This window comes from Miscanthus floridulus, chromosome 1, assembly GCF_019320115.1.
Source record: "Miscanthus floridulus cultivar M001 chromosome 1, ASM1932011v1, whole genome shotgun sequence".
Taxonomy (NCBI): Eukaryota; Viridiplantae; Streptophyta; class Magnoliopsida; order Poales; family Poaceae; genus Miscanthus; species Miscanthus floridulus.
Genome location: NC_089580.1, coordinates 47,749,347 through 47,769,666, shown reverse-complemented (window position 1 = coordinate 47,769,666; position 20,320 = coordinate 47,749,347). Strand labels below are relative to the sequence as shown.

Genomic DNA, 20,320 nt, shown 5'->3' with positions numbered 1-20,320 from the left:
ATATGGAAGTATATAACTGCTACAAGTGGATTTGCTTGTGCATAACTGCTACAAGTGTATTAGGCCATTGAACCGGCTTTGCATGAGTGGTTTCTTGTGTCTGTAATCGACTTGTACAAATGAACCTTGTGATGACTTGTAAATTGAGTGCATTGGTTACCGGCGTCTTTTTTTGAATTCAAATGCCTGGAACACCATCCTGTTGGCGCCATTTTTTGAATTCAAATTCGAATTGGCTGCTGACCGGCTGCTGGCCATTCCGCTGGCTGATTCCAGCTGATTCGGACACTGTAGCGTACGAGCAGACCAGCCGGAATCAGCCAGAAGTGGACCAGCCGAACGGGGTGATGTCTCCAAGGCAACACACTGCTCATACCACAAAGAGGATTGCTGAACAATTCCATGAACACTCTCTCAGGACTTGGAAATATGAAATCATAGTTTTTTTTTTATTCTGTTTGATGCACAAACATATTTTTTTTGTTTCCAGTACAACTCACGGCTAGTTGTCCTAAAATTAAATCACACCCACATCACTATCATCGCATATGCACGATTGACCATTTGTGTTTGTCTCTTCACTTTCTCAAATCAGAGTAGTTTCAGCGCTGCCTCAAATGAAGCCACCAACTTTTGGCTAAAAAGGAGCTGTAAAGGGCATTGCCGCATCGGATACACCGTCATCATCTGGATGATTTCCTCAGAAATGACAAGATAGAGGAGATGAGAAAGTTGCTGGTTTAATAAATATGTATAGTACTAGGTAGCGTGCCCGTGCGTTGCTACGGGATAACTAACAATTTATACTAAAAACACACGGATCGCACGATAAGATAACGATACTGTTAAATTAAATATCAACGTTAAAGTAACATTTAATCCAAAAATCAAAGTTTATGAATTTAACACAGTCACGGAGTGCGCGGCGTCGCAGGCTCACAAACTCTAGAGCTACCAGAGATTGAGTCGAATCCAACCTAGAGCCTCGGAACCCTACATCTTTTCCTGGACGGGCTTCACTTTGGATGCGCCGGTAGCAATATCAACGATCTCTAGTCGATGGACCAAGTCGTATGGATCCCCATACAATGGCTCAGACATGTAGATTTTGTTCTCCTTATACTTGGATACACTTGTTCCACTGAAGCTTTCATTGAAATGTTTAGACACAAATAGTGTCTGATCACCGATGTCTCTCACCCTGGATCACTCTGGCATACGGTCGTGGAGGTTGCACTTGTAGATCGCGCTGCTGTAGGTGAAGCTCTGTGTCTCGTGGAACGTGCTCACCATGGTATCCACAATGTGTAGCTCACCGTTTGATTCCAGTTAGCTACGGTGGCAGAGCCCCGCAGGTGGCGACAGCGATGGCAGCAGCGTTGCGGTTGGAGTAGCGCCGACGTCGTAGCTGCTGGAGACGGAGATTTCTCCAGTGCAGTCGATCGTCAAGAACTTGTCTTGACAGTAGATGATAGACCCCACGGAGAACTCCAGTTTGATGTCGAGCAGCGTCCATGCACTGTCGACTCCAACCCGACAGAACGCGACCTCCATGGAGCACCCAAGCATGGCCATGGCCACGCACTCGCGGCCGGCGGCGTCAGGCGGCGCCGAGAGCACGATCTCACGGAAGAACACGTCCCTCATGTCTTCTAGTTTGATGGCTCTACCTGCGGCATCAGCGTCCCCGTAGCTGTTGGTGGGATAGAGGACCCACCGGCCGTGGACCCTAGACACGCGTTTCGATGAGGACACCGCCGCGACGTGTTCGTCTGCTGGCGGGAGCTCAACGCGGAGGGCACGAGCACCGATGAATGGATTCAGCAACGTCATGGACGCCGCCTCGTGCATGAGCGCCAGCCACCCACACGAGGAGCTGCACACCACCTTTCCGCGCACATCGGGCAGCGTCTTGGACAAAACCTTCTTCGAGACACGGTAGAAGCCGACGCGGTCCGAGTCGGGGTCGAACGGGAGCAGCAGGAGCGGCCCATAGGGCGCAAATGGGACGGCGGCGCGCCATGGGGAGCAAGCGGATCGGAAGGACACCGTGTCGTGGCCTGACACGAGATGCTACCCGATGGACTCAAGGAGATCCTCTGGCAGGCCGGATCTCCAGTCAGAGAGAGAGGTAGGGACCTTCTCTTGGGATTGGGAGGCTGAGCCATGGAAGACAGGTGACATCAACTATGGTTCACGCAAGAAACAGCAAGCGAGGGCGATGGAACACGTGAGCGTAAAACCAAATGAAAGGAGGAAAAAGCTGTCCCTTTTGCAAATGTAAAGATGGGAAGTAATTAAATATAGGCAGATTTGGCAAGGTTCTCAGAAATACAAAGAGGTTCTCTTTCCTTCTGTCTTAATTCTCTTTCCTTCTGTGTTACTTCCCTTTCCTTTTGCTCGTTGCCATGTATGCTGGTGCATGTAAACATGCAATGTGTATATGGATAGCACAATAATTTTCTACTTTCTATTTTGTCGTGATTTCTCTATCACATGACAAGCAATATTCAATCAAGGAGAATAGCATAATCAATCAGTAATTAAGATATCGTGGGATCGTAGGCGTGGGCAGACGGATGAACCAAAATAAATATCGCATCAAAACAAATGTTGCACCAAAAAATATCACATCAAGCATCAGTGTATCAATGCCAACCATTGACTCATCCTCTAGAGTTTACAAATGTAAGTCATGCAATAAATTGCAACAATTCAGGGCAAGTTTAGTGAGAAAGGTTTAACTTCAGTAAGAAATCATCATTCTTTTTCTTGCGTGCCTATATCAGATTGTTCAAAAATAAACAAAGATCAATCCACAGACATTTTGCAGTGCAGAGATAACTTTGTGACCTGGCTTGGTGTTGCTGTTACGGGAACACCAATTCAGTGAGCGAGGTCTAGAGGTGCAAAGACCTGATGCCAAACATCTGAATACCATCCAGTGTAATAAAAAAATTAGCAAGCCAAAAATTCAGTGGCCATAAAAAAGTTGACAAGAGAAAAGTATCTAATATATTTTACCAGTAAAGTATCTAACATTGGTACACCAAGCTCATGAATTGAGACTATCAGTAAATAAATAAGGCTCGAGCTACTTGAAACGAGATTGGTACACACAAAGGGCTAACTATGCTAAAAAACAATGGCATCCAATGTGCAGGCACACAATATCGAAAAATAGATGATTAACTATATAACAAGAACGCCTGCAGCATCATGAACTATGGTTGTGTAACATCATGAACGACGAGCAATGGAGGACGGGCGACGTCAATCGATCTACATATGCGAAGACGACGGCTTGGGTGCACGACTCAGGTGGCGTCGAGATAGCGGCGCAGTAGCCGAGGACGACGGCTCGGTGGAATGGCGTGAGCAAACGGCGAGGACGACGGCGCGACGTCGTGGAGGCGGCAGTGTACGTGGCGCACGGGGAGGATGGCGGCACGGGCGCACAGACCAGACGATGGAGCAGGTCGTGGATGGGAGATCGCATGGGGAAGGGAGATCGCACGGGGAGGTTATCTTGCGGCGACCTTGCGGCGATCGATCATGTAGCCACAGGTGCATCCACTGGTAGGCAGACGGTGGATGATCCATTGTTGTTGCTTCTCCACTACACGACGAGGAAGAAGTAGGGGCGGCTCGATCGTGTAGGGGCTTGAGGAATGGGGCGCGCGACGATCATCTTCGTGCAGCGACCAGTGAGGCGCTTGAGTCCTACCAAGAAGACGCGTTCGATCGTGCAGCGATGAGCGACGATGGTCTTCCGTGTTTGTAGCGCATGCAAATCAGGGTTAAGAATTTCATATTTGTGGCACGAGGACGGTATGATCGAGCGTGAGACATGGGTGATCGCTTTCCTTGTTTGAGGCAATTAGGGTCAAGACTTTCCGTGTTTGTAGCGCATGCAAACCAGGGTCAAGACTTTTCGTATTTGTAGCGTATGCAAATCAGGGTCAAGACTTTCCGTGTTTTCTTCGCACTAAAGGACGTAGCATGCGGGAGATGTCGTGGGATCACAGGCGTGGGCAAACGGACGAATCAAAACAAATATCGCACCAAAAAATATCCACACTTTGTTCTTTTTAGTTGTAGGAGATATATGGAACGTCACAAAACAAATCAAAAAGAAAGGAAAAAGGTAAGATCTCTTTCTAATAGCTGTAGATACAGGAATCCACCCTATGGCATTACTGTCATATCTATTCGTGTTTAAACATGTCTCCCATAGTTACCATCCGACATACGACCTTGTGATTGTAAATCTGCTTCTAAATTTCGGTTCAGTTTTGTTCGCTTTTGTGTAGATAGAGTTGCCTCGAATTAGTCGCACTCGCACCAGTGATGTAAGATGTGTAGATATTCATAGTTTCTCAAAGGCTGTTTAGTTCATCACCCGTGACGACATAATAATGAAGAGTTCGTGCTTAGCATCTAAAACTATTTATTTATTTGCTCCCGCCCACTGTTCATTTTTAAGGAAATACATATATTTTTTTAAAAGATTTTATTTGACCCTCATTTTGCATTTTTTTAAAAATAAGAAATTTTTACAGCAAGGATTTATGTACAACAGTGCACTTTTATTAATAACAATAGTGGCATAATAAAAGTGGGTAATTAGAAAACATATATAGTTTTTTGTTATCTAAACTTTTTCCATGATAGCGGATGCTGGTAATTTGAATGTCAATTTGAGGGTATTTTACTTTAAAAATTGATAATGGGATAAGTTAGTAACTTAGATTTTCTTAGTGATTACTTAGATTATGTATCATAATGGTAGGACGGGTAATTTAGATGCAAATTTAAGGGTTACTTTAAGTTATTTTTCATAGTGGTAGAGATGGGATTAACTTTTTAGAAACAGAATATATCCAATGGTTGTATTTATCAAGGGTGATTAGAGTTTACCAAATTTAAGGTCAGGTCTTTGTGATTTAATTTGTTATATTATCAAAGTGCACAATTATATTTTATCAGAAGATGCCATATATATGGCAACTTTTTTTTATCTAATACCCACATTTATAGTTAATAAAAGATAATAAAGTTTAAATTTTAAAATACGTACATGCTTTATATTCGTGGACCGAGGGAGTATAGATTAAGTTGGGGCTACCCTGTTGTATAGGTAGTTACTCCGTATTATGTAGTAGAGTGCGTTTGAGCTTCAATTTCCGGTAGTGAGTGGACTTCATTTCAATCCAGAATTCTCCGGCGTTGTAATCCAAGTTGATTGTAGTTATTTATTTAATCGAGCAAGTTGCATCCAATTAGGCTACTTGACCAATTCAAGCTCACAAACATATCAGATAAACAATTAATTTGGTTTCTCGATCACCTTGAAGTTTTGGAAACAATAAGACATCGAGTAACAACCAAAAATAATATTTGGACGTATTATGGACCTTGTCAAAGCTTCAAAGCATATTATAGAGACGTCAGGGTCCCTTTCTTCTCCTTACTTTCTTCCCCAATCTTGTCTGATAGTCGCATCAAGATACTAATAAATCAATTGCCTATATGTTAATAATGAAGTAATCATGATGAATTCATACACAGACACCTAAACTCAGATGTGCATCTGTTTTTTTTTTTTTTTGCTGCTTTACTCTACACATGGAACGTTATTATTAGTTTGTATAAGTTGTAACATGTTTCGGTTTTCTCTTAAGTAAACATATAGATGGCCAACGGGCCGGGCTGGCCCGAACCCAGCACGAGCCAGTGCCAGGCACGGCCTGAAAGGGGTTGGGCCGACACGGCACATCGTGCCTCCCAGGCTGTGCCGAACCGGGCACCGGGCCTAGCCAACGGCCCAGGCACAACCTGTCGGGCCATTTTTCGGGCCAGGCCGGCCTAAGCCCGAGCGTTTTAGCAAGCTGTGCTAGCCTAGCAGCTCGACGAGAGGGGAACGGAGGCGTCGTCGTCGCCTCCATGCGGGGTGCGGGTGGCGAAGGGGCCTCCGCTTCCATGCGCTGGCGAGCTCGCTCCCAAGGCCGACGTCCTCCATGTGCCCGCGCGACCTCCACGCACGAGGGGAGCCACCGTCGCACTCTGCTCCAACGCGCTCGCCGAGGCTCAGGCATCGTGGTTGTCGGATCTGGTGGAGGCGGAGGCGAGGCACCCGCCGACGTCGAGTCTGGTGGAGACGGAGGGGGATCTGGTCGAGGAAGGAGGAGGCAACGCGATACTTGCTGAAGGTCAGAGTGGGGAGCGGGTGGGGGCTGCGGGTGCGGAAGCGAACGACAGGCGTGACTCACAGTCGCAACGTGGAGAGGGAGGCCAGAGGGAGCCGGGCCACTCATGTCACAAGTGCGGCGCCTGATGGGATACGAGAGGGGGCGCGGGGCGCTTTAGCAGGCCTTGCAGGCCAATCTGGGGGAGGCCAGACCGCTATTGCGCCTTCCGTTGGAGGCTGGGCCGTGCCGGGCTGGCACGTCGTGCCTAGGGTAAGGCCCAGGCACGGCCTGCTATTCCGGGCTGGGCTATCCTGGGCCTGCACGCCATCGGGCCATGCCGTGCTCGTGTCGGGCCAAAATTGTGAGCTTCGTGCCGGGCCGTCATGCTGCGGGCTGCATGGCCAAGTATAAGCAAACATCGTGACTTCTTTTTTGACACCAACTAAATATAAATCCATTGTGATGTTTCAAGTGTATTTTTAAACACGCTTCCTAGATTTCAGTTTAGGAGGAAGCAGAAGGAGACGGCTGCATGGAAGAGGATCTCGCTGGCGTTGGAGACGAGAAGTTCGCCGCCGATAGGATTCCGGTGAGGTAAGTTTTCCAATTTCGACCGGCTTAGAAGGGATTTGGGGGGTGGGGTGGGGGGCATGCAGTGGGGACGGTACTGGGCGGTTTAGGGGCCCTGGTGGCGATGGAGGCGGCCGAGCTAGGTCGGGGGGGGGGGGGGGCGGGGGGGAGGGGGGGGGGGGGGGGGAAGGGAGGACGCCGCTGGCGCGATAGAGTCTTGTCGGAACTCCGACGAAATTCTATCATGCAGCGGCAGGGCGGTGGGGGTGGGCGGCGGCTAGCACGGATGCGGGGAGGTAGAAACCTCACAGATGGAACGAGGAAGATGAATAGTGCATGCGTGACCCCAACCACACGATGATGATCCGGCGGCTCTGCATCGTCGCCTGAGAGAAACCCATTTTTCAGACGCCTATATTATAGTGATTAATTCCCATTTTTTAACTCACAGTTACGCTATTCCATGCTATTTTTATTTTTATGGATTTTCGAGGCAACTCTCATGTTTAAAATAAGTGAAGTCACATGTATGAGAACTATTTTCAGAAGCAGCCGTTTTCTATTAGCAGAGATAGGCATCCCTGTCAAATAATCTCTGTTGATGGGCATTTATAGAGACGGTACCTTAGAATATCGTCTCTGTTAATATTATTGTTTACAGACGTGGGTGAGTTAAAAGATGACCATGTCTATTAATGGTTTATATGTCATGAATGATATACCGCGTCACGTCTCCGTTATGCTCAACTCAATATAAATAGGATTGAAATGATTCAAAGTGTCAAGCTAGTCCCAAATGGAAGTCAAGGAAATTAAAAAAGAATGAATAGGTGACCAAATGTACATCCTTACACGCGGTAGACGGAAGGCTTCGATGCGTCTTGACGCAACATATGTCGCGTCCTAGATTTCAAGGACCCCTTTGAGACCTGACAAGAATAAACAAAATGTGCGTACCCTGGACGAGACGCTAACGAAACACTAGACTGGTAGGTCTGTCGCCTGTGCCCTGTAGGTCACTTTCTGTTCCCCACGAAATCCGTGAATGAAAAGGATATGTCTTTGTTAGTTGGGGCTCAAATTATATATATGCGCAGCGTAGGAAGAAGTTCAAGTTTCAACTAGGAATGTTGTTTTGGAAACTATTGTAGATTCGAATTCACCTATCTATGCTCTAGTAAAATTTGAAGGAAAACCGGTCGTCTGATCTGATCTAATCTACATCTACCACCAGTGTTCTTGTTTTGCTCCGGATCGATAGTCCTTTTTAAAAACTGAAAACTGAATTTGCTCTCTGTGTCCAGTCCTGAATACTTGGTCAAGCCAAAAGGTGTCTGTCAGACCCTGTGTTAACTTTCAGACCAAGAAATTTTCAAGTAAAGCACGATTTATATACTCCTGTATAACCAAAAAAATCAGCAAACCCCCAGGCTTATACATTATCAGCAGGTAAGGTAAGTCCTCAGCAGCCTCTTTATCAGCAGCTTCCATTTGTAAGGCTCCCAAGAGGCCAAGGCAGTAGCCATCAAGATTACAACGCGTTCACTATTTGCACAAGCAACAACAGCCACTTCATGCATCCTCCATCCTCCTACTTCTTCTTCCTCTCAAAGCTTGCTCCCGCAGTCCGCACCCTTATTTATACTCTGCTCACCCACCTCATGCTCATAGCATACTAGGAGTACCTGGCAGCACACAAGTAGCACTTCACCACCACCTTCGCCGTACCTCCAGCTAATAAGGGCCGGGCATATCCACCCATGGCGCTCAAGCGCAAGGCGTGTCCGACCTTGGCCGACGACGACCATATCCTCGCGTCGACGCCCCTCGCTACCGGCGCCAACAACAGCTTTGCGCCAGCAGTGGCGGCGGCGATGACGGAGTCGTCGTGGGCAGAAGCGGCGGCGGGAGGGGTGGCGGCAGCGCAGCGGGCCCGGAAGCGGTTCGTGGGCGTGCGGCAGCGGCCCTCCGGCCGGTGGGTGGCCGAGATCAAGGACACCATCCAGAAGATCCGGGTGTGGCTCGGCACCTTCGACACGGCCGAGGAGGCCGCCCGGGCCTACGACGAGGCCGCCTGCCTCCTCCGCGGCTCCAACACCCGCACCAACTTCTGGCCCCGCGCGGCCGTCCCCGCCGCCGTTGCTGCTGTCATGCCGCCGCCCCACCACCAGCTGGTGGCGCCTGCTGCACCGTCCGCTCTGCCCTCCAAGGTCACCAGCCTCCTCCTCCTCCGCCTCAAGAAAGCACGCAGTGCAAGTGCTGTCAGTATCACACAGCAGGACGCGCCAGCGCAGCAACACCAGCATGGGTACGGCGGCGCCGGCGGCCCCGAGGAGTACAGCTTCCAGGTAGACGACTTCCTCAGCTACGACAGCACCAGTGACGTGAAGCACGAGGAGGGGTCCACCGGCTCCCAAGGAATAACGGAGGACGACGGCGACAAGGAGGGGGTGGTGGCCTGCAAGGAGGACGACGAGGCGCCGCTGGACTTTGGGTTCATGGACAAGCGCCCGTCACCGGCTGATGGTGACGCTGCTGACGACGCGGCGGGGCTGCAGTACTCTCCGTTCGAAATGGTGGCAGCGGACCTCGGTGACGACGACGCGGTGGAGATGGAGCCGCCGCCTACTTATGGTGGCGAGGGCGAGGGCGAGGGCGCCGGCGAGCCGTCGGCCGCGATCCACGAGGTGATGAAGAGGATGAAGTACGAGAGGAAGATTTCCGCGTCGCTCTACGCTCTCAGCGGGGTGTCGGAGTGCCTCCGCATGCGCATCGGCGACGGTGGCAGAGGCGACCATGGCAGTGCTACTGGGAAGCACGAGCTGGCGCTCTCCGGCCTGAGGGACGCGTGCAGGAACAAGAGGCAGCAGCAGGAACAGGGACAGCACGAACCAGAAGTAGTAGACAAGGAAGGTAACGTCGTTGGCCATGAGGAGTGCTCGAGCTGCAGCAACAGCTTCTCGTCGGAAGCAACGAGCTCTTCGCCGGAAGCAGCCAACGACTCCCCGCAGGAGGCGAAAGCAGTAGACAACAGTGACATGCTTCTATGGAGCTCCCTTGATCTGCCTCCTATCTGCTGAAGTTTATTGTTATAGAATGATAAGTTTTAATTAGAATCATCGAGTATTAGAATTATTTATTTATGATATTGTTTGCCTCATGATAGAAGGATATATATAGATACATACATAAGAAGCCCTTTTATGGTCACATAGTTTGGCTTACTTTCTATAGGAAGAGACAGTTTTTACTTCCAGAATCATCAATAAGATTTTAATTTAACTACACATGGCTTAATTATCATATATGCATGGTTATAACAATGTTGCAATATTCTTGTGACAATTCATATATAATGTTCATATTCTGTTATGTGTATACTGCACTAACATTTGTCGACAGTACTACTGATCTGTCCATCATTGCCGGTTCCAAACCAGCCATCACTGTTGGGATTTTGGAAGCGGTACTAGGCAAATAGCTATTCCTACCATTATGGAAACGGCGATGATATCCATGTTTCCCTTGTATGGTACAACTTGAAACTGGCTATCATTGGTGGTTATAGGATACAATTGGCTATGAAAATACTTGCTAGTGCTTATTTCAGAATTAAATAGGTGGGAATACATGTCTAACGAGCATACATGTCTCAGTTAGCTACACCAAAATATATTGCAATTTGCAAGTATCACAAATCTATACATCAAGTTCTAGTCACAAAGTCCATACGCAAGTTGTAACCACACAAGTCCGTACATCAATTTTGACAATAACTATCCGAGCTCCATATCCCTAGACAAGGTGAAATTGCCACCCTATGTCACTACCATCTATAATGAACACGTTGAGTTGCTCTTGGAGTGCGAATAACTCAGATAGCAGCAACTCCCTAGTGGGTAAACAAATCTACCATAGAAACAATAGAAGTTTTAAAATCTAACCACAATTCCATACAACAATTTAAACCTACTATCATATGATAACATAAATCATACAAATCTCACCATTCCCAATAAGCTTCATGTCATCTCCGGTGCATGTGTGAAAGAAACTCACTACATAGAACCCACAATGATCATTGACACATGAAAGAAACTCACTATATAGAACCGACTATGATCGCTGGCAAGTAAAAGTTCCATATGAGTGCCCAAAAAGGGTTGGATTGGTTATTATGAAACATCGGTAATGACGATATGGTGGAGGGCAAGACAACCCCACATCGTACAGTTTCCATTTAAATTTGACTATATTTTGAGATAAAATTGTACAGTTGCCCCACCCCCCCCCCCCCCCCCCCCCCCTCAATCAAAGGAAAAATTGCATTTCTGGTTCTGCCTCTAACATGTGTTAGCATAGAGCCTAAAAGCCTTATTATATTGGCGCCCGTGTATGCCATATGGCACATGTCCACACCCCTAACCTGCATATGGTTGTACAACCGTGAGCTTAGCATTGACACCATTTAATTTTTAATGCCCTAAAGTCCAAACGGCTCATATCCTTTTGCTCAAGTTTAGTGAAGCACATACACTCTCACCAATCTAGTTACAATTTCATTCTCGCTTCTTTTAAATGGGTTAACAAGGCGGGATCCCATAAACCTCACATGAAACATATACATATGGGCGTCCATGGTTCTAATTTGAATTAGATCAGGATTTCATATTAATTTTGTTCCCAGCGTCATGATCACTTGCCCTAAACAGTATACCCTTATATCTTCAGAAAACTCTCCCGTGAGCTGCTTGATTACAAAGTAGTCTAGCTATCTCCCATGAGATTAGACTTTGAATGCTAGCAAACCATGTTAGATATATATTGATTCCGATCCGTAGTAGGGTCATTCATTTATTGTTTTAGAAATTTATTAATACATTTTGAGTATTTGACTACACCATCATTCTGAGGCTAATTTTTCATGCAGAAGTTGAGGTCGCATGTTACAAATCAGGATACTGAAAAGATAATCATGCTTATGGTCTTGCTAAGTTTGTATTCTTTTGCCGTATCTATATATTTCGATCTTTTGCAAATCTGTGCTTGAAATGCGCATGAAAGCCAGGGAATAGTTATATATATGTGTGGTCTTGACTCTTGAGTACACTTGGTCGAGACCCTTAGATCCAGGAAAACATATCGTTTTGTATGTTGGTATGTGTTCGCTAAAATCCAAATCTGTCTGTTGGGATTCACTGCACTATTTGCGCTGTCGTAAAAAAAAAATGGTTTTTGCACAACTAGTGAGCTGAGGTCAGCTCATGTGTGTGAACTGGTCAGGAGAGATTATTATTGGTGTTTTAGGGAAGAAAAATATGTTTTTAGACGCGGGTTTTCGGTGTTCCAACTGTGTCTACCTATATGAGCATGTTTGGTTTCCTATATCCACATCAGTCAGGTTCATGTGGACTTAGGTGTGCTATACATTTGGTTGCCTGCAAAAGGGAGCAACGAGCCTGGTTCTCTAGGAACGAGAATGAGATCTGTTTCTCTAGAGCCAGGCTCGTAGGATGCAAGGTATTAGCATATAATTAACATCATATAAGGCATACTAATATATTTCAAAGTAAATTAAGACTTATTATGGTAAAAATAAGTATTATACAATCAATTCGAGCAAAATAAATATTATCTTATTAGTATTTGGTTTTTATTTCAATTTAAGCAGCCAACCAAACAAACGCTCTACTTAACCTGACCTTTTAGATTCAGTGAACCAAACCACTCAACAAGTGATTGTATATCTTTGGTTTGTCCCTGTGCAACCTGATTGGTAGATGCAAGCCAGGCTCCTTAGGTGAACCAAAGAGGCCCATAGTCCATGTGTCTAAAAATACATGATTTATGGAGACAGGTCAACCATATCTAAAAACAAAAAACTCAGCTGCCCTCAAAAAATTAATTTTAGAAAAATAAAATAAAAAACCATACGCCCCCACCGCCGGCACTATTTCTGAAATAGCTGCACCGAGTATGTCTAGAATGGCTACAACACGGAGCACGCCCAGTAAAACGCAACAATTAATGGTACTGATAATCTTCGCCGAGCTAAAATACTAGTATTGTCTCCGTTTCTTAAATACCCTAGTACAAGGAATTGATGATAGAGTAAATTGCACCGGGGTTCTTAAACTTTCGGGGCATTCCCATCTAAGTCCTCAAACTAAAAAAAGCTATCATCTAGCTCCCTAATTTATTGTCGTCGCACACCGGCAATCCAAAACTCTCCACACCAGCGCCAGCATCTGACGTGGCCATGCCACGGCGGCAGCTAGCTCTGGGCATTCGGGTAACCTGAAATTTTTGGGTCGGTAGTTCGGGTACTGTCGATGTTTTCAGACCACCGACGAGTAAATTTGTATTTACGCGTCTGGCTCGGATGGTGTGCTCGGAGGACACAAGGGTTTATACTAGTTCGGGCGAAATGTTCCTACGTCCAGTTCGCTGCTACTCGTGTTACCGGTACTTGATTTACAGTAGGGGTTACAAACAGGCGAGAGAGGGAGAGGATCCCAAGTCTCTGGTGGAAGGAGTGAACGGGTGCTGAGAGCTCGTTTGTCGCTTAGCCATGTGCTCGTGACGTGCGCTTGTGTTTTTTTGCCCCCGGTCTAGATCTCAATCCCCTTTCATGGGGCACCCTGCTTCCCCTTTTATAGGCGAAGGGAAAGCGCGGGTTACAGAGGAGGAAAAGGAGAAGAACGAGAGAGAGAAGAAGGCTTCCAAGGCTGCTGGGTCCTTCTTCTCCTTCATGCGCGTCCCGCTGATCCTGTAGATGTCAGCAGGGACGGCATGGCCGCAGGTTACATCGAGGCGTGTCAGCCTCTTCCTAGCCGTCAGAGTTTTGACCTAGGCCCATACGCTTGGACCTAAAGTGGTTGGCGGCGGTATGGGTCCCCGTCGGACGAGGCGGAACCTGTGTCCTCGAGGTCGGGCGAGATAGAGCCCGTGACCTTGGGCAAGACGGAGCCCGCACCCAAGGGGTCGGGTGAGACGAAGCTCGCACCTAAGGGGTCAGGCGAGACAGAGCTCGTGGCCTCGAGGTCAGGCCAGACGGAGCCAGCACCCAAGGGGTTAGGCGAGACGGAGCTCACACCCAAGGGGTCGGGCAAGACAGAGCTCGCGGTCTCGAGGTCCGGCCAGACGAGCCCGTGGCCTTGGGGTCGGGTGAGACGGAGCCATGTCCTTGGGGTCAGACGAGACGGAGCCCACACCCAAGGGATCGGGCGAGACGAGGCCACAACCTTGAGGATGGGCGAGACGGAGCCCGCACCCAAGGGGTCGGGCGAGACAGAGCCTACGGCCTTGGGGTCAGGCGTGACTTTTTAATATGTCACGAGCTATCCGAGGAAGTCAGTGTGGGCGCTAACTTCCTTGCTTTGGGTATCCCTAATATTGATACCCGATAGTAGCCCTCGAGCCTGCGGAGGAGTAGGATACTCCTTTGGAGGCTTTTTTAGACGGGAGGACTCTGAGGGCATTGGCCTTCTTTTTTGTAGCCTGCGGCGTGTCCTAGTAAGACGGCGATCCCTTCTTGTCGTGACTGGTCTTCTTGGGGGTATGCAACCATAGGATTCGGGAGGTCGGAAGGATATTTCTTGATTCTGGTCCCCTAGGATCCAATCGGTCCGCCATCGTACTGCGACCGTGCATTCGGTGTCCTTGCAAGTACAACTTCCCTTAAGCCCCCGCGTGTAGTAGGGGTCCGGTTGGGGCTCGGCTCATCTTTGTTATCGTCATCTCTCAAGCATTTTTTTGATAAAACGGAGGGGCTTGAGCCGTGCCATGTTTTTCTTCGATGGATTAAACATGGTGCTCGATGAGCTATTAACAGGCTAGTCCGAGTGGGGCCCTAGCTTCCCATTTGTGGGGTCTAGCATGGGTTAGCTGGTGACCGACTCCACACTCTTGACGGCCAATCCATATAGTTCTCGGGTCCGTTCGATCGGTCTCAAAGGGCTCGTTGCCTTTCTTTGAGGAAAAACCATGGACTGAGAACCAGCCAAGACTCGAACGTGCGCCCGGATACTAGCCGCTAGTGGGCCCATCCCTTTCCACCCCTCACTCTAAGGGTGCCCCGGAGCGGCTGTGAACCCGTCGGAGGGCCAGCCTTCAAACTCTAGGGCCTAAATGGGCCGTAGGAGCATTTTCAACTCTGTATCCCTCCTTACCTATGACGGTTCTTGGCCCATCGACCGGGGGAACCATCATCCGGCGTGTCCTTCGATGGCGTGGCTAGAGATAGCATGCGCACAATCTTTGGAGGGAGGTGACGTGGTGCGGCGCAGCGAGCACGTGAACCTAGGTGGATGGTTTGCCTTCTTGCCCCACTCCGTCCCATAAATAGCGCCCTCCTCCTTCATGTTTCTACACACCAAAACCACAGCCTTACCTTTTCCGTTTCTCCACCACCGCCGTTTGGATCTGCCATGCTTGCTAATCCACTGCTAGAGCCCTAGATCTATAGCTTCCGCTTCTTTGCCACCACCTTTGCTTCTCCACAGCCACCTCCATCCTCCATGGATTCATGTACCGCTCTGATGTTACCCATGTGCTCATGGAGGGCCTCATCAAGCGTGGTCTTCTCCGTAGGAGGACCGATGCGGTGGAGTGGCTTGTGCTTGGCCATGAGGATGCGCCGGCGTCGCCCGACGGCTATGTTGTCTCCTTCACGCTCTTCCATGAGCGCGGACTCATGGTTCCTCCCCACCCATTCTTCCAGGGTCTGCTGCACCACTATTAGATCAAGTTGTAGCACTTGAACCCTAATAGGATCTAGCACATCATGGCCTTCATCACGATGTGCGAGGGGTATCTGGGGATCGAGCCCCACTTCGAGCCGTGGAGATATTTCTTCTCTATCTCCTTGATCAAGAAGAAGGAGAGATGTCAGGAGACCTCGAAGTCAATGGGATGCATGGGCATCCACCTCTGGGGGTAGTGGGCGGCCAAGTACATGCCCTGCTAGCTCTCTAGATCCAACAAGGGGTGGCACTCGCATTGGTTCTACCTAAAGAATGACCCTATCGCTCCCTCGCCGGTCTTCTCTGGGCGTCTGATCGAAGAGGTACCACCATCATGGCCATGGGGGCCACATGTCAAGGAGAAGAAGAGGATGTGCGACCTCCTCGAGGCCATTGCATTCCTAAAGACCCACGACCTCCGCGGGGCCACCGTCATTGGGAGGTATCATGTGAGGAATGGTGCGCGTCCTCTCGCTGTACGGGATGACACCCGATGCGTAGCTCATCAGGACGATGCTCTCCTAGGGGCTGCTCCACAACAACGAGGTCACACAGCACATCAAAGAAGCCATGGGGGAGGCCAATGCCATGTTCCCTATCCCAGGGCATCCCATGATGCGGCCGGACATGGGCTTCATCGAGCTACCGGCGGGGTCAGTCTTCTAGGACTCTGTCGCACCACTGCCAGAGCATGCGGCCATGAGGGTGGAGAACCATGCCATAGATGAACAAAGGAAGAAGAAGGACGACGAGGAGAAGAAACGGTAGACGAAGCAACGAGTGAAGCTGCAGCGAGGGAAGCGGCGTCATGGTTTGTTGAAAGAAGAGGAGGAAGAAGAAGAGGAGGAGGAGGAGGATGGCTCCATGTTGCCCATCCTATGGGATGATCTGGCCACTGGGGATGAGTACCCACTTTCGCTACAGGCGGGGCCCTTCCCAAGGCATGCCACGGGGTAGGAAGGAGAGGACGCTCCCCCGAAGCCGGCTGAATCAAAACACCCCGCCCTGTCCGGAGCTTCGACGGCAGCCTCAAAACCGACAGAGTTAGGTCGCCTCGCCTTGTCTGGGCCTTCGATGGTGGCCCCGGAGCCGGCAGAAATGGGTTGCCCTACTCCGTCTGAGCCCTCGGCGGTGCCTCCGGAGTCGGCGGGAGGTGGCCGTTCTGATTCGTCTGAGCCCTCCGGGCCAAGGGAGGGCTCAAAGCGGCAATGTGCCGATGAGGAGCAGCTAGGGTCGGGCAGGCTGGCCCCAAAACATCCTTGTATGATGGTGTCAAGGTGAGTCAAGAGTTTTTTTGTCCTTTTGTCTTAACAGATTTTTACCGTGAACTGACCGACATGTCCCTTGTAGTGTCGGAGGACATGGGACTCTCTTGTGGCTCACTCCAAAAAGATCCTCCTCCAACAAATGTGCCAGGAGCTAGCTAACGCCGCGTCGGTGGTGAGTGTGAGTGGAGTCGGGGCTGCCCGGCATCGACCGGGGAGGCGTAGCTGATGGCTACATCCACGGGAGAGCAGGCGAAGGAGGACGGGTCTGGGGTGCCCGTGGCGAGCACGGTTGCAGTCATTCGTGTCCTCAACATCATAGGCGGAGGCGGCATGGCCAGAGCCATCATCCATGTAGGTGACCATGTCCATGGTAGGGGATGGAAGGGGGCGCACCTGAGGCATCCTTCATGGATGTGGCGATTGGGTGGGCCTCCGTGTCCACGTCACCCACACCCTTTATCGGTAGAGGAGCCGCCTGGAGGAGCTGCCACCACAAGAGAGGTTAGCGCCACTTGAGATCGGCATGGGGATGTCCCGGTCTCTGGTCTAGGTGATTGCCCTTTATGAAGCAGTAGAGGAGAGGGAATGGGGGAGCGTCCACATGAAGGTTGGGGATGTGGTTCGTGCCCTGACCACCATGTTGAGCTCGATGCACGATATTATCACCCCAGTTGGCCAGGTATGATATGACCGTGCTTCTGACCCTCATGTTCTCTTTCTACACCTATAAGTCTTGTCTTCTTCGCAGATCCTTATGACCCATAGCTAGGAGAAGTCCTAGTTTATTGCTGAGGAGACATGGAGGAGTGAGGAGCTGGTTGCACAGCTTGCTGTCGATCATTAGGAGGTGGCTGAGCTTGCCCCTACCGCCTAAGAGGTGGCTGACCTTCGAGTTAGGGAGAAGGACACTTGCGATGACGCCTATGAGGCCAAGGAGAAGCTCACGGCCCTAATCGAGAGGGGTGCGCACGGATGCCATAGAGGCTAAGCGGCTACGGAAGGAGCAGGATGATTTGCTTCGGGCTGTAGAGGAGTTCCACACAAGGATTGATCTGGATCGCCAAGAGCGTGCCATTGCTCAGCAGCGGATCGACCACCTCGAGGATGAGCTTTAGAGGGAGAGGGACCTAAAGGTTGCAATCGAGGGTGTGTCCGCATGGCTCACCATGGAGGTCAGTTAGCGCCAGGAAGAGATCCGGTGCCTAGAGGCCGAGGTGACCCGGCAGCTTGATGAGGTGCGCAAGCTTTGGGCGGATGTGAATGGTAAGTCTCCAATTTCCCTTGTTGTCTTTCTCCCTAGAATTCATGGTAAGCCTTTTGACATAATCGGTACATGACTTGGGCAGGTCTCAACGACAAGCTCAAGGCAGAGGTGGTGAAGAGCCGTGGCCGGGAGAAGGAGCTCAGCAAGATGAAGGACACCCTATAGAAGGAGAGCGACAAACACAACAACCTGCGCGTCGCCGTCCAGCTGGTCTGCGACGAGCTCGAGCTGGCCCCAGAGCAGGAGACAAGCTCACTCGCAACTGGGCATGTGATATGGCAAGGGGCATGCTTCACTTTGGCGTTCACCGATCGTTCATGATTGCTCGTTCTCATTACAAGAACATCGATCTGGCAACAATGAGCCAGGCGCGCCCATCTATACTGATGCCGAGCTAGACGACATCGAGAAGGAGGTGGCCCCCTAGCGCATGACCTTTCTGCCAAGATAGAAGATGAAATCATCCCTCCGAGGGGTTAGTTTAGTCAGATAGGTTAGACGGCGCATTTGTAATAAACAGACAAGTTCCAACCCTTCTGTTTCATTTAAACAAGCTTGTTCTTTTGTTTCTGTTGAACATATTTGTTTTTTTCTCCCTTTTTAGGTGTAAAAAGGGTTAATGTGTTCTGACCCTTCCTATTGTTAAGACTGTAGAGATCGAGGTGTGGGTGAGAAACTCTGATCACGCTGGTAAGCAAGAGTGTCGTAGCCACTGGGGCATAGGATTCTTGCAGTCTGACCAGTTTTACTCAGTGTTTGTTTCCGCAAACCTTGCCTCTATGTTTTTAATGTGAGAAAGGGCGACTGTTTTAGAATGGATATATATACCCTTATCAGCCCCCGAGTGAGGCCCGACCCCTTGCCATTGCTAGGGTCAGGTTTCACTAAAGATTGAGGAGATGATAGCAAAACTGGTAAGAGAAAGCATTTTTTGTTTCAGAAACGTTATTCTTAGTTTTTGTATGTACCCCTCCCTAGGATCCGAGCCATCGTCCTACAACCACGCATTCGGTATCCTTGCGAGTCCAACTTCCCTTAAGCCCCTGCACATTGCAGGGGTCTGGTCGAGGGGTTAGCTCATCTTTGTGATCATCATCCCTCAAGCGTTTTTTGATAAAATAGAGGGACTGAGTCGTGCCATGTTTTTCCTCGATGGATGAAACATGGTGCTCGGTGAGCTTTTAACGGGCTAGTCCGAGTGGGGCCCCAGCTTCCCATTTGTGGGGGTCGAACATGGGTCAGCTGGTGATTGACTCTAGATTCTCAGTGGCCAATCCATATAGTTCTCGGGTCCATTCGACCGATCCCAAGGGCTCATAGCCTTTCTTTGAGGAAAAACCATGGATTGGGAACTAACCATGACTCGAACGTGGGCTAGGATGCCCATGGTGCTCGTGCACCCAGGTACTAGCCGCTAGCGGGCCCATCCCTTTCCAACCCTCAGTCTAAGGGCGCCTCGGACTGGATGTGAACCCATCGAAGGGCCAGCCTTTGAACTCCTAGGCCTGAATGGGCTATAGGAGCATTTTTAGCTCTGTATCCCTCCTTATCTGTGACGGTTCTCATGCCTATCTACACTGACGCTGAGCTAGATGTCATCGAGAAGGAGGTGGCCCCTCTAGCATAGGACTTAGCTGTGAGATAGCAGATGAGATCATCCCCCAGGAAATTAGTTAGGAAGATAAGCCAGGCAGTGAACTTGTAATAGTGGACATGCTCATAAATTTCGTTATGGCCAAACAATTTTTTAGCTCTTCACCCCTTTTTGTATAAAAAGGTTAGTACGTTCTGACTCGTTGCATCATTAAGGCTATAAAGCTTGGGGTGCAGGTGAAAAAACTCTGATCACGCTGGTGAGCAAAAACACCATAGCCACTGGGGCGTAGGTTTTTTGTAGTCTGACCAGTTTTACTCAATGTTCGTTTCTACAACCCTTGCTTCTAGATCTTAACATGAGAAAGGGTCGGGCATAGAGAATGTCTACTAGATAGATATACTCTTTAATGCATTCTAACTCTTTCTATACTTAAGGCTAAAAAGCTCGGGGTGCGGGCAAAAAACTCTAATCACAATGGTGAGCAAAAATGACGTAGCCGCTCGGACATAGGTTTCTTACGATCCGACCAGTTTTACTCAGCATTTCTTTCCGCAACCCAAGCTTCTAGATCTTAACATGAGAAAAGGTCGATCATAGAGAATGTCTACTAGATAGATATGCTCTTATCAGCCCTCGAGTGAGGCCCGACCCTTTGCCGTTGCTAGGGCTATTCGTCACTAAAGATC

At 49.2% G+C, this 20,320-nt stretch overlaps 2 protein-coding genes across 2 annotated transcripts; one reads left to right on the top strand and one right to left on the bottom strand.

Moving 5' to 3' along the window:
* Nucleotides 1–1,329: 1,329 nt before the first annotated feature.
* Nucleotides 1,330–8,523, bottom strand: LOC136456266 (uncharacterized). Its single transcript, XM_066456069.1, has 2 exons — nt 8,490–8,523; nt 1,330–2,060 (listed from the first exon to the last, which is right to left on the bottom strand). Exons 1-2 carry the CDS (start codon nt 8,521–8,523, stop codon nt 1,330–1,332), a joined length of 765 nt encoding a protein of 254 aa, XP_066312166.1.
* On the top strand, nt 8,222–9,987 carry LOC136511772 (ethylene-responsive transcription factor ERN2-like). Its single transcript, XM_066505825.1, has one exon. The coding sequence runs from the start codon at nt 8,522–8,524 to the stop codon at nt 9,839–9,841; it is 1,320 nt and encodes a 439-aa protein (XP_066361922.1). The 5' UTR covers nt 8,222–8,521; the 3' UTR covers nt 9,842–9,987.
* The last annotated feature ends 10,333 nt before the right edge of the window (nt 9,988–20,320 follow it).